At 35.9% G+C, this 14,104-nt stretch overlaps 1 protein-coding gene across 1 annotated transcript in view; it reads right to left on the bottom strand.

The window, feature by feature from the left end:
* Positions 1 to 4,636: 4,636 nt before the first annotated feature.
* Positions 4,637 to 14,104, bottom strand: part of FCHO2 (FCH and mu domain containing endocytic adaptor 2) — a 116,128-nt gene continuing 106,660 nt past the window's right edge. The window contains exons 23-26 of the mRNA XM_067730972.1: positions 11,933 to 12,132; positions 11,126 to 11,190; positions 7,329 to 7,493; positions 4,637 to 7,011 (exon numbers count right to left, since the gene is read on the bottom strand). Coding sequence (XP_067587073.1) covers positions 6,989 to 7,011; positions 7,329 to 7,493; positions 11,126 to 11,190; positions 11,933 to 12,132 — 453 coding nt within the window. The 3' untranslated portion in view covers positions 4,637 to 6,988. The remainder of the gene's footprint in view (positions 7,012 to 7,328; positions 7,494 to 11,125; positions 11,191 to 11,932; positions 12,133 to 14,104) is intronic.

Genomic DNA, 14,104 nt, shown 5'->3' with positions numbered 1-14,104 from the left:
TTTTTTTTTTGCGGTGCGCGGCCTCTCCCGTTGCGGAGCACAGGCTCCGGACGCGCAGGCTCAGCGGCCATGGCTCACGGGCCCAGCCGCTCCGCGGCATGTGGGATCTTCCCGGACCGGGGCACGAACCTGTGTCCCCTGCATCGGCAGGCGGACTCTCAACCACTGCGCCACCAGGGAAGCCTCCATGAGCTACTTTTTAATGTGCCTGATGCCCGCTTCTTTTAATCATTGCTGATCCAGAGGGCTTTCTCACTTGGATGTGGAATACTTGCATGTGTAATTTTATTAAGAATTAATAGAAAGACTGGGACCAAACCCATGTGTTTATGGACCTAGTAAACTCATCTAGGCATTTCAGTGCCTTTATTAATTTACAGTAACAAGCTAGATGTAAGGGGATCCCTGTCCATCAAAATTCTGTGAATTTAAGTAGCATGCTAGTGTTTAGTGGAAGTATTTTAAACTACTGGAGAGGGAGTAAGTTTTTCTAGTCCATAGGTTTAAAGTCAGAATTTTTGGTGTTAGAAATTTTCATTTTGTTAAAAATCTTGGCTAAAATATGTCTTAATTTGTGATTTAGATATTTCTTATAGAATGAGGGAAAGTAGGCTTTTGTGTACTGTTATATTTTAATCTTGTTTTGGAAATGTCAAGATTGATATTAAATATATACACTTTGAGGTCTACAGGGGCTAAGGGGAGTTTGCTAATTTTTATTTGGACATGTGAAGGTACACGTGTTTAATCAATTTTCTTATGTATTTTAAGCACTGACTAATACCTTATGGCTGTTGTTGCTGTAAAATAATATTCAGTATAGGCTCAGCTAGATGTTGACTGGCAGTGTTAAGGCCTCAGATGGCCATTGCTGGGTCACAGCGTGCCCCCAAATTTAAAAATATCAAATGTATGATACCACAGTTATGTGTGCACATGGGCTGATTAGTCATTAGTCCATCAAGATGTCTTATTTAAGAGGAAAGCTTGAGAGATTTTAGGTGAGATGGTCTTGAAGTTAAGAACCAGATGCCACATACAGTTCAGTTCTAGAAACCCCCATGTTATGGGCCCAGATTAAGAAGAGCATGTTTGTGGGATAAGCTGCCTATTTCTCAAAGCTTGGGATTAAGGAAAGTCATTGGTTGTGATAAGTATGGTGATTAGAGTTGGTTTGACTTAATGGAATTTGTACAATATTTTGTTCTACATAATCATATAATACTCATAGTTTGTACTCATACACATGGAGTAAACAGTGTATGATTATATATACAATGTATCATACAAGCAAGTATGTATGTACTAATTGTAATGGGGCAGGTCATTTAATACACAAAGTACACAGCAATGGCATCCTCTAGAATTTGTTTTTAATACTGACATAGCACATAACAATAATATTTTACTATTTATGTGCAACTTTCAGGGAATAGTTTAGGAAGAATTTCTGATGGCAGAGTTGGAGCTTCTTCCTTGATGTTGTAGGGAGGTTTTTCTCCTTTTCTGGTTTATAAGACCAGAGTGATAAACTACAAACACTCTTCATTTTAGAAGATTATTTCCAGTTAAGGTTGTGAGTAGCATAAGTAAAGAATAAGAAAATAAAAGATTGATGCTAGTTGACCAATGATAAATGGGTGTTTAAATGGTTGTCCTCCAACTCATGCTAATGTTAGTAGGTCTGCTACTAGTAGAATAAGCATTGGCTGAGGGGTCAGAATACTATGCTTTGATATATGAACTACTGAGATAATTGCTAGAATGAGGATAGAAAATACTAGAGCTTATATACCACCTTATTTATTGGGATGATATTGAGGAGATAACATCCAAGTTTCTGAAATTTAAAAGGCTCTTAATTTTGCCAAAAGCTACCCTGAAGACAGCCTTAACCACATCATACTTACACATTTCCTCTGTCCCTTTTCTGGATCATACTTTTTAAAAGACATTAATTTGGGCAGAAAAAAGAATTGATACTATATTCACTTAGGCAAAAGAAATCAAGGCATTGAGCTTTGAGACCAAAAAAAAAAAAACAAACAAAAAAAGTAGAGCAGAAATCTACTTCCATACATTAATAAGCAATACAGAACAAAGTAGTTATGTTGGTAGAACCAAGTGGAAGGCTAAGGCAGTGATCAAAATGGGAAGACCCTCATGTAAAGAGATCCTTGTACATTATTTACATCAACAGAAAGTTCATCTTGCACTCTATTTCTAAAACTGTTTTTCAAAATAGAAAGTTTTTATTGTAAATGTAATACCTACCCATTATAAAAAATAAAGTGAAATTTGGACATTAAAGATCCTGTGGAAAGTAAAAATCCCATCACCCAGGAATTACAACTTGGTGCATATTTTTTACAAAGGTTTTTGCGTTAGGTGTATGCACTTTAAAACAAAAAAGAATTACCTTTTACCATCTAACAATCTCATAGCAATATTCCGTATCAATGACTATAAACCTTCATGATTATTTTAATTAATTGAAGTTGACTTACAATGTTGTTAGTTTCTCGTGTACAGCAAAGTGATTCAGTTATACATATACACATACTTTTTCATATTCTTTTCCATTATGGTTTATTACAGGTATTCCCTGTGCTGTACAGTAGGACCTTGTTGTTTATTCATGATTATTTTAAATACCTACATAGTATATCACTATATGGGAGCTATCAACTCATTTAATCCTTCTAATATTTTCATATAATAAACACATCTTTGCTTTTTTGTATCATTGTTTTCTTATGACAAATTCCCAACAGTGATGAATTACTAGCTTAAATGATAAATAAGGTTTTTAAAGGTTTTGAATTCAAATTGCTCTCTAGGAAAGTTACACTGATTCACTCTTCTAAAGATAGAGAAGATTTAGAATACTTTCTCAAGTTCACCCTGCTCATTGCTGGATTAAAATTGTCAAATAAATTGATTGGGCTAAGTGCAGAGATTTAATTGGAAATATGCTATAAGGAAATACGCCTGTACTAGTCAGAAATCTGGTGGCTGACCTGCTGGCCAATTCACCTTCAGCCATTCCCAGCCCCTCTCCTTTACTCACTTAAAAATAAAGGCTACTTGGCTTTCTCTGCCTCTTACACAATTCTGGACAATAGGAAGCAAGCAGAAATGTGCTGGAAAAGCTTTAAATCTCCTGACAAAAAGGACAGATATACCTGGAACTGCCCCCCTCCCAGCTTTGGATGTAAATATGTAGTTGGAAGCTGTGGCAGCCATATTGCAACCATAAGGAAAAAGCCAAAAGAATCACTTGTTCTGTCCAATACCAGCAACAGATAAACTTGCAGACTTCATGATGCGGGGAAAAAACTTGTGTTTATCTGTTTAAACCATTCTTAGTTTTGTTTTCTGTTACCTGCAGTTAAAAAATTACTGACAGACGAAACACTGCATGCTAAAGATAAGCAGTGGTTTCTGAGTTATCGTAAGTAATCATAAATATCATATATGATTAGAGGAAATATGGAAATAATCAGATATATTTTAAAATAGGGGTAAAATATGTACATATATAGCAAGAGAGGATGGAATGAACCTTTAGTACTGAGAGCCACAGACAGCATTAAACGCACATTTAGGAGAAGGAATAACGAAAGATGACCAAATGGAGAAAGGGCAGGATGCACGCCAGAGGATTACTGTGTTTGTCAAAATATGCTTTCTTTTCCTCCTAGGCACACAACCACACTATGTATTTCCCATCTTTCCTTGCAGTTAGTTAGTTGGAAGCACAGATCAAGTTCTGGCTAGAGGAATGTGAACAAAGGTCATGACGCCAGCTCTGCGCCTGGCCCACAAACTCCCGGTTTCCTTCCTTCCCCATCCAACGGCCAGATGGAGAGGCTTTTGAGTGGAGTCACAAAAATGGAGGGAGCCTGTGTCCTCGAATTACTGTATGGAGCAGAGCTCCTCCTCCAACCTCCTTAGAACCGTGACGTGAGCAACATGCTAGTTCACAGTGTTAAGTTCCCGGGATCTTATTTATCACAGCAGCTAGCATCGTTCACTCTGAACAGGTGGGAGCAGTGCAAGTGGAAATAGAGAATAAAAGAAAAATGATGAGCCTGTGGTATGAATGGTAAGAGTGCTACCTGTTTGGTACACAGGTTCCCCAACCTGACCTAGATGAACTAAACTGCTCCTTTTCATGACACAGATTTAGCAAAATTTTCAATATTTAGGATGAAATCTTTTTTCCAATTCCTTTTTTTTGCTCCTTTCTCAATCTGCTGGTTTTTGAGAGGCTTGATGTTCCTGATTACCTCCTTGAAAGAGTATGGTTTTAAAACTGTGTGATGCTGTGTTCCTAAGCAACTTGTCAGGAGGAAAGTCTTTGCTAAAGCTTAACATCAATATAAGTATATTTAGAAACAAATAAAAATAATCCTTATTAAACAATTTATATACTTTGGGTTATAGTCCAAATGAAGTTTTCCTATATGATCAGTTAAAACTAAATAAGAGACCAATCTATATGTCTGTCTAAATGGTGATAACAAAGTTCAACACCAATTATTCTTTGCTTACCTAGCTTGCCTTGTCCTAAAGTCTATGATATAGCTATTATTACTATAAACAAGAGTACAAAAACACACAAACCAACTGATAAATTATATATTACATGTTTATTAAGGGCACAACTTTTATGTAAAATTTACATTTTTATGAAAAAATCAAAAATATTTACAAAATTTTGTAAGATTTGCCTTGTTCTAATTACAATTCAAAGTAGTAAATAACAATTCTTAAAAACTCACATTTGTTAGAGTTCTGTGTTTACAAGTTCTTGGTTAAAGAGGCAGCTACAAAGTTTATCACTATACATAAGCAAGAACCAGCTTGCTAAATACATTTCCGATTGAAAATCTATTGGTCTTTTTTACATCATTAGTGGATTTTTAAATGAAAAAATCAATATAAACTCATATGGCTTCAAAATTGTAACCTGCACCCAATACAAATTTATGTATCAGCACTTGGTATGAAGACAGTGGTAATTAGGAAAGTGCAGAAGTTTAACCATTTCACTAGTTTGTACATTGTAAGGTAATACTTGATTAAAAACAAACATGGTGAGTATAATGGTGTCTGAATTCCAACAATAAAGTATTAACTGCCCAATAAAAGCAGTTTGACTGCAAAGCAGTTACAGTTAAGATTCCAGTAAGGGACTGTAATTGGCATTTAAAAGAGTACAATGTAAGTTAGAAATTCTAATTTTTGTCCACTATTTAGTAAAGATGAAAATTTTAGCAAATTCTCTTATGTACTGCTTTAGTCAAATCTAAATTTAGAATTGGGCTAACATGGATATATTAAAAAGCACATTATTGTGTTATATATATTACTAAATGAGTAGATTTTCTGCTGTATTTAATATAGCAAGATGTTACATAAACGTCTAGTAGGAGGGGTTTTATTTTCTGTAAAGCTTAACAGGACAATTAGTGGTTTTATATAAATTATCATATATAACACATTTTATTGCTTCTATGCAAAATGCAGGACACTGGTACTTACAAATAAATTTCCCATTTGTAAATTATGAAACTGTGTCCAAAATATTTAATTCCTTCAATTAATCAGGATTTGCTATAAAGTTAGGATTTTTACTATTTAATATTAGTAATATTAAGAAATGCTTAACCCAATCCATCATTTCAAATAATTTTCCTATTTTTAGCAGGTAGCAATTAAGTAAGAACAAGAACATACAAATTGGTAAATTTTTCCAATTGTTGAAAATGCCAAAACTAATCTTTTCTAAAGTGTTCCTCACAAACTACTACAAAATTCATGCTCACAACACATTCAGGAAATAAATGTACAGATTTCCAATAATAGAGTGAAGGGAAATGTTAAATGGAGAGTTAAAATACCAGTTACCAATTTATCATTACAGTTTTGCAGAACTTTCTGATGAGGTTAAGGTGGAATATCTGAAGGTGATTTTTTCCCCCTGTAAACATATGCCATTAGTTATTTCTCTAGTGGCTATAGTGTATCACTAAAGAAGCGAGCCAGGGTTCTTAAGTATAAATTGTCCTTTAGTTATTCTGAACTCCCTTCCCAATTGTGGCCAAAGGTATTTCTGAAAATTGCAATTATCTTGTAAAAATCCTTGACTACTCTAAGATTCCAAATAGAAGATCCAGACTGTTAGGAAGAAAGTGAGGCACATTAATGAACACAAACTAGATAGGCACATTTCTGGGTTTTGTTATTGTTTTACAAGGCACACATTATGCAATCCATATAAAAATAAATTAAATCTACAGCATTAATTTATCAAAACAATCACAACTTCTATAAAGTTAACTGCAGAAGTAAATTTCTCTGCTGTCTTTTGCAAGCTTATTTTAAAACACATTGCACTTGAGGATTAAAAAAAATCATATAAAACACCATTTACACTTTATTAATATGTTTATATGAGAATCAAATTATAGATTTTGCAAACACCTTGGACTCTGGTCTGATTACTTTATGGCACAAAACTCAATTTGATTGAGTGTTATAAATGAACATTATCCCAAACTTAGAATTCACGTTCTGTCTGTATCCATTCGATATCAAAACTTATAAAATTTCAAAATTATCTCTGACTCTAAAAACTTATGGAAAGCTAAATTATTTTGTGCTTGCTCTCCTGAAATTTCAGGCCTGATATTACACTATAACCACAGACACTGAAGATAATTTAAAATTTCAGCCTATTAAAACTTCACTTTACTGACAATCTGAATAAATGTGTTTCCTGAATATTGCAGTTTATCATTTACAGCCTTGAAAATCATCAGTGCTATTTCTGTCGACGACTTACTTCAAAAGTGCAATTTAATGTTTGTAGTCAGCTCTTAAAGACATAATACAAGTTAGAATAGTGTTTGGAAAGAACAGATAATGCAGAATGGCAGGTCTGTACTACTCCTTTGAGCCAACCACTTTCCCAGGTCCATCAACAATCTGCCAAGTATCGTCCTGAAAAACACCAAGCAGACCTTTGCAATTATAATTTCAAATGAACTCGAAGGAGAATATTTTCACTGTGGTTACAGATACAAACCCCAGTTCCCATCTGCTGTTTACAATACATTAGAATCAGATCACAGGTGTTCAGCTATACTGACCATGAGTACTCTCTCTCCCAGGTGTGTCTCTATCTGGCACCTTGTACCAAAGGTCAAAGAAAAAATTTCCATGCCTTTAGACTATAAACTACTTGACAGTCGTTTAGTAAATGTTAGAATACAAATGTTTCCCATGTACATTATAAAGCTTGAAATCTCCCAACTTACCAGTGGCAAACCGCTTCTTTACTAAGGAAAGCCTATAGCCAGTGCCTACAAGTTCAATATCTACTCCTGAGAGGGTACTTCCCTCGCTGAGGAATTGCACTGCAAGTGTTGTGGGTTTACTGGGTCCTTCTGAAAGATCAAATTTTGCTCTGAGGGACCCAGAACCTACAAGGAAAAGAACAAAGAACTTATACAGGATAATATATTTCACACCAAAAAAGGCAAATGAGCAAGTAAGCTGAACTGTGTCCTATGCCAAATTCGTGAAATGTGTACAGCAAACAAATCAATGTCCTGTTTCCAAATCAGACTTTATTCAGTGAATCTGAATTTTCGTTAAGTAATCTTCATCCATGCTTCTCTTTGACCTAATTAATAATAATCTTCAGAGGCATTTACTATTGAGATTCCTATGCTATATGAATGTTGAAATGAGTCAAAAGACAAGTCTGAGGGCAGCTCAGAAGGAAGCCCTAGCAAGGATGAGTGGGAATAAAGTCAAAAGGAAAGGACTGCTGAGTACCATATCATGGGCGGGAGAGGTAAAGAAGCTAAGACAGCTAAGATTGGGAAGAGCTGTATCAACATTACTATTTTGTATTCACCCTTCTTTTTTTTCCCCGCCTATATATATATATATATATATATATATATATATATATATATATATATATATATAAAACATCTTTATTGGAGTATAATTGCTTTACAATGGTGTGTTTCTGCTTTATGACGAAGTGAATCAGCTAGACATATACATATATCCCCATATCTCCTCCCTCTTGTGTCTCCCTCCCACCCTCCCTATCCCATGCCTCTAGGTGGACACAAAGCACGGAGCTGATCTCCCTGTGCTATGCAGCTGCTTCCCACTAGCTATCTATTTTACGTTTGGTAGTGTATAAATGGATAAAGAAGATGTGGCACATATATACAATGGAATATTACTCAGTCATAAAAAGAAATGAAATTGAGTTATTTGTAGTGAGGTGGATGGACCTAGAGTCTGTCATACAGAGTAAAGTAAGTCAGAAAGAGAAAAACGAATAGCATATGCTAACACCCTTCGTTTTAAAATTTAACTGGTCTAACATGCCAATTATGTCTGAGGGGCTTTCTTTTCAATATAACCATTTATTCAACATAACTCAGTCTAAAAGTGTGGCAGAAATAGTAAATAATTATGAATATTACAAATGCTGTTAAGAAAAAAAAAAAAGCTATGGGCACATAAAATGGTGTGGGGATGACAGGCCTGTATCTCAGGCAAAGGTGACTACAGGTACAGAGATGGCAGACCTGACAGAGCATGACGCATTTAAGGGAGCTACATCTACACCAGAAGAGCTAGAGAAGAGGGTACAGGTGGAAGAGAGTGGCAGAAGAGGAGACTAGACTGGCAGCAAGGAACGAGCTCTAAATACCTTTACAAACCACCGGAAGAAATAACCATAAGGAACCACCTAAGATATGGAAGACAAACATTTCAGGTAAGTCTCTTAGAAGGGCAGAAAGGTACAAGATGCAACGTAGGGAAACCACCTGAAGGTCAATAAAATAGTCTAGGACTCTAGGTGACAGGAAAAGGGGATCTGAACTAGGCTAAGGGAAAGGAAAGAAAGGAATTAATTTGAAAGATATTTAAGAGTTGAAATCAAGGGGTGAAAAGGAGGAGGAGCCTAGGAGGATTCCCGGGTTTCTGGCTGGGGAAAGGAGAACTGCTGGATAGTAGGAGTGACATTCTGTGATTCCCCGCATAGAAGCTCAACACTACAGAGAGAAATCTGTAAGAAAATATAACAATGACCCATCCTACACTATTGTACCTGGTGGCACAGATCAATTGGGAAGATGAACTGCTGTATAATTCTTAACGCTTGCTCAAGCCCTCCTTAAACTTTTACAGTTCTTGATATGCAAAATTCAATTCTGTGAAAGTTCCACCACAGGCCAAGAGCAGCCACCTTGGCAATCCTTAGACTTTAGAATTATTTCCTGTCCCTCTTCTGGGCATAAAGGCAAAATAGAAATAGATTTCTGTTTTACAGTATTCTAATTTGGAGATGTTTTTTTTAAAGGCTGACTAACAAAATCAGAACCACATTTATAAGATGTTTCCATTTCCTCACACAGACACTCTGATACCTGAACAGCAGAGGGAAACTATTAATATATCTGGTGAGAAAATCTGTGTCTTATTTTTAAGAGAACAAACTCCTTTCTTGGTAAATATTTACAATAATACTGTTTCATTAAATATGGGGAAAATATACCCTTTCTTCCTTGCTAACTGGTTGTAAACCCTCAATTCAAGTAGCATTTCTGGTTTACTTCCAGTTTCAACTAGGAATTTCAGTTTTGTCTCCCATAGCCATACAGTTAGAGTAAAAATCAGTACAGTTTACCACCTGAAAATAGGCAACCTTTAAGTACCAAACAGGAACAAAGGAACTAGAGATTAGCTAGGTTATTTCATACAATGTGTTGTTCTCTAGTAGTAAAAGTCTGGTTCAGCACAGCAGGTCTGAATGAACAGACAATACAAGGTATGTTCCTGGACTTTTATGCAGAAATATCTATGAGAAAAACTACTGATGATATGTTTTACATTTTGATCACATTATGCTTAAAATGTTTAAAAGGAAAAAGCTGAGCAAAACTTGAAACGCCAAAAAACCCTACTTAATAGGAAAAGTAACTGGAGATTAATTAAGCATTCAAAAGAGGGCAGGAGAACTCTCCTTTGATTAAGAGAAACTACAAATAAAATGTTAAAGACTTGGGCTTCTCTGGTGGCACACTGGTTAAGAATCTGCCGGCCAATGCAAGGGGGACAAGCCCTGGTCCGGGGAGATCCCACATGCTGTGGAGCAACTAAGCCAGTGCGCCACAACTACTGAGCCTGCACTCTAGAGCCCACAAGCCACAACTACTTAGCCCACGTGCTGCAACTACTGAAGCCTGCGCGCCTAGAGCCCGTGCTCCACAACAAGAGAAGCCACCGCAATGAGAAGCCTGCGCACCGCAACGAAGAGTATACCCCACTCGCGGCAACTAGAGAAAGCCCGTGCGCAGCAACAAAGACCTAACACAGCCAAAAATAAATTTTGAAAAAAAGTTAAAGTCTTGACTGTCCTGGGAATTGCATTCTAAACTGAGTTAGGGGATATACTAGGAGTGATCAACTAACTCGCAGAGACTTTTTCTTTGCATTGGGAACATAGATGCAGACATGGTGGGAGGAGGCGATTAACTTGCTTCTCCTTAAAATAATGATCACAGAATTAAAGGCTGTTGATGGTTAGTTTTAATAAGGGGAAATGACCAAGGTAAGGTTGTCCTGAGAAAGAAAAGACAGAGGGGCTTTTTAAGGCCGGGAAGCTTCTGCATGATTTCTGGGAGGCCAGGAGGACTCCAAGAATGAGCTAAAGAGTGTGTTAATTAGTATCAATTAGTTTTCAGTTTCAATTATCAGGTTACCTAGACTTCTATAAATTTACTTTATTAGGTATCTTCTCTTAATGGTAGCAATGTGAACATAAGAAGCATTTATATAATATTTATAAAGCTATAGCAAAACATTATTTTTCTCAGAGAAAGCATATTCAATCTAGAAGAAAAAAAATGTGTTCTGAATCTCAACTGGTCCACTCTTATTATAAGGTATTAACTTCCACCTAGTGGTCAGTTTTAGAACTGAAGGCATGAAATTCCAGGAGAAAATTTTCCATAAACATGCCTAAAAAATCCATGTGACATCACATTATAAACAACAAAAAAACCATGCACACACTTACCTCTATTTTCTGATTTTTCTGAAATACCAGAGAGTTTCCAAAAGGCTTTCATCTGTTCTGCATTCCTGTAAGAACAAATGTTTTCAGATAATGTGCCTAGTATAGTACCTTGTACATAAGTGAACACTCAATAAATACATTTTAAATATTTCACTAGAACTATGGTGCTAGATTTACTTTGAATAGTATCACCTGGTGAAAATGTGTTTATGAGTAATATAAATATAGTATTGTCTTTATAAATGGATATTTACCAAATTATGTAAATTCTTTTCATTTCTACTGATCAGAGAAAGGAAAACAATGCATAGGTGACCCAGTACCTTCATTGCTCAAGGAAAACACAGTTTTATTACTAAACGGTGAAGCAAATATAAACGAAGAGTGGTTAGAGTCTATACTAATATTAATGGAGGGAACAAGAGAGGTAGTTAAGAGATGTAAAAAATAATACTAAAGACTAACCAGATAGGTGTTCCTATAGATATGCTAGATGCTATATTTAATCCTATAAAATAATAATTATCTTTATTTTTAAAATAAAAAAAAAGAAAGTTTAGAGAAATTACATACTTTGCCTAAGGGTAAAGTTGTATTGAATCATTCGAGTCTGGGTGGGGACAGCAAGACTAGTTTACTTTGGGTTGCGGCTACCGTAGTGTGACTAGTAAAATGTACAGTACCTTTTATAGCATGGTTTCTTTGGGAAAGTACACTAACTTATAAGACAACTTTCAGAACTTAGGTTCTAAGACTGAGGGATTGCAACAGAAACTTAGTAGGAATTCAGAAATCTACTTAATTTACCATATTGCAGGGGGAAGGGACTGCATGTTTGTGACTCCTCCATCCACTGGTACCACCACCTGTACGTTGGAAAGCACACTTGGTGTCACCATAGCTTCTGGGTTGTACTTATAATCCACTCTAAGATCTGTGGTGCCGGCACTACATTTCCAATATGTTGCGAGATTTAGAGGAGTGGACTGAATACCATTTGATGATACCTTTAAAGAGAGAAAAAAACAAACAATTGCCTTTGACCTAAAAAAGTAAACAAGTCATGTTAATGACATATACTTGAACACAAGAGCTCACACATTCAAAAATAATAATGAGGGAGCTGTCTTTTGCTAGGCGGAGTGAAGCAGGCTCATCTCACAGGCGTAAGTGTGGACCTGGGACTATTTACATCAAAATTTCTGTGGTGCTTGTTTAAAATGCACATCCCACTGGCTCCAAATGCAGAAAATCTGGAGGCACTGGTGATATAGGGGTTAGTATAGCTGCCTTCCAAATGCAGAAGATCTGATTCAACTGCTTAGGTACAGGGCACAGAAATCAGCGTGTTATGTGATTCTTATTTATGCATGTAACGTTTGAGAACCTCTCAACATTCAACATAGAATTCTAAGATTCTTTATAAGAATTCAGATTTAAAACAGTTAGAAAAACTGGATCGCCATGCAGTTCTGCAAGCCTGGAGTTAGAATACTTCCAACTTGAAATGTTTAGTTTTAATCACATGAACCACAGTAAATGGTGCAATTCCTTCCAATTCTTCAGTTCCTTGCTCAAATGACTTACTCCTTTTCAATGAGATTTATTATATTGAAAACTGTATTTTCACTCTTCCTTACCTTACTCTACAGACTTTCCTTTCTCCATAGCACAACATACATTATTTACTTACTATGTTTACTGTCTATTTCCCTATGCTACTCACAGCAATTAGCAAGCACTGAATAATAAATATTTGCTGAATGAATGATAAATACTTGGAATAAACTTTAAGCCAACGTTAAGTGGCAGCACTTTTTTATCCTTTAAAGTATTTATTTACTAGAAACATAAGCCATTTTAATACAATTACCCTATTAAAAATTCAAATAAGACATAAATATATGAAATAGGAAATTCTTCTCTTGGCATTCTTACTCCCCACTGTTTTTTTTTTTAATTTTTAAATTTTATTTTTACACAGCAGGTTCTTATTAGTCATCTATTTTATGCACATCAGTGTATACACGTCAATCCCAATCTCCCAATTCATCCCACCACCACCACTTCCCCCTCTTGGTGTCCATACGTTTGTTCTTTACATCTGTGTCTCAATTTCTGCCCTGCAAACTGGTTCATCTGTACCATTTTTCTAGGTTCCACATATGTGCGTTAATATACAGTATTTTTCTCTTTCTGACTTACTTCACTCTGTATGACAGTCTCTAGCTCCATCCATGCACGTCTCAACAAATGACTCAATTTCGTTCCTTTTTATGGCTGAGTAATATTCCATTGTATACATGTACCACATCTTCTTTATCCATTTGTCTGTTGATAGGCATTTAGGTTGCTTCCATGACCTGGCTATTGTAAATAGTGCTGCAATGAACATTGGGGTGCATGTGTCTCTTTGAATTATGGTTTTCTCTGGGTATATGCCCAGTAGTGGGATTGCTGGGTCATATGGTAATTCTATTTTTAGTTTTTTAAGGAACCTCCATACTGTTCTCCATAGTGGCTGTATCAATTTACATTCCCACCAACAGTGCAAGAGGGTTCCCTTTTCTCCACACCCTCTCCAGCATTGGTTGTTTGTAGATTTTCTGATGATGCCCATTCTAACTGGTGTGAGGTGATACCTCATTGTAGTTTTGATTTGCATTTCTCTAATAATTAGTGATGTTGAGCAGCTTTTCATGTGCTTCTTGGCCATCTGTATGTCTTCTTTGGAGAAATGTCTATTTAGGTCTTCTGCCCATTTTTGGATTGGGTTGTTTGTTTTTTTAATATTGAGCTGCATGAGCTGTTTATATATTTTGGAGATTAATCCTTTGTCCATTGATTCGTTTGCAAATATTTTCTCCCATTTTGAGGGTTGTCTTTTCACCTTGTTTATGGTTTCCTTTGCTGTGCAAAAGCTTTGAAGTTTCATTAGGTCCCATTTGTTTATTTTTGTTTTTATTTCCATTACTCTAG

This window comes from Pseudorca crassidens, chromosome 3 (genome assembly GCF_039906515.1).
Source record: "Pseudorca crassidens isolate mPseCra1 chromosome 3, mPseCra1.hap1, whole genome shotgun sequence".
Classification (NCBI taxonomy): Eukaryota; Metazoa; Chordata; class Mammalia; order Artiodactyla; family Delphinidae; genus Pseudorca; species Pseudorca crassidens.
Note: the sequence above shows the minus strand (reverse complement) of the source record. Positions and strands in the feature narration are given on the sequence as shown.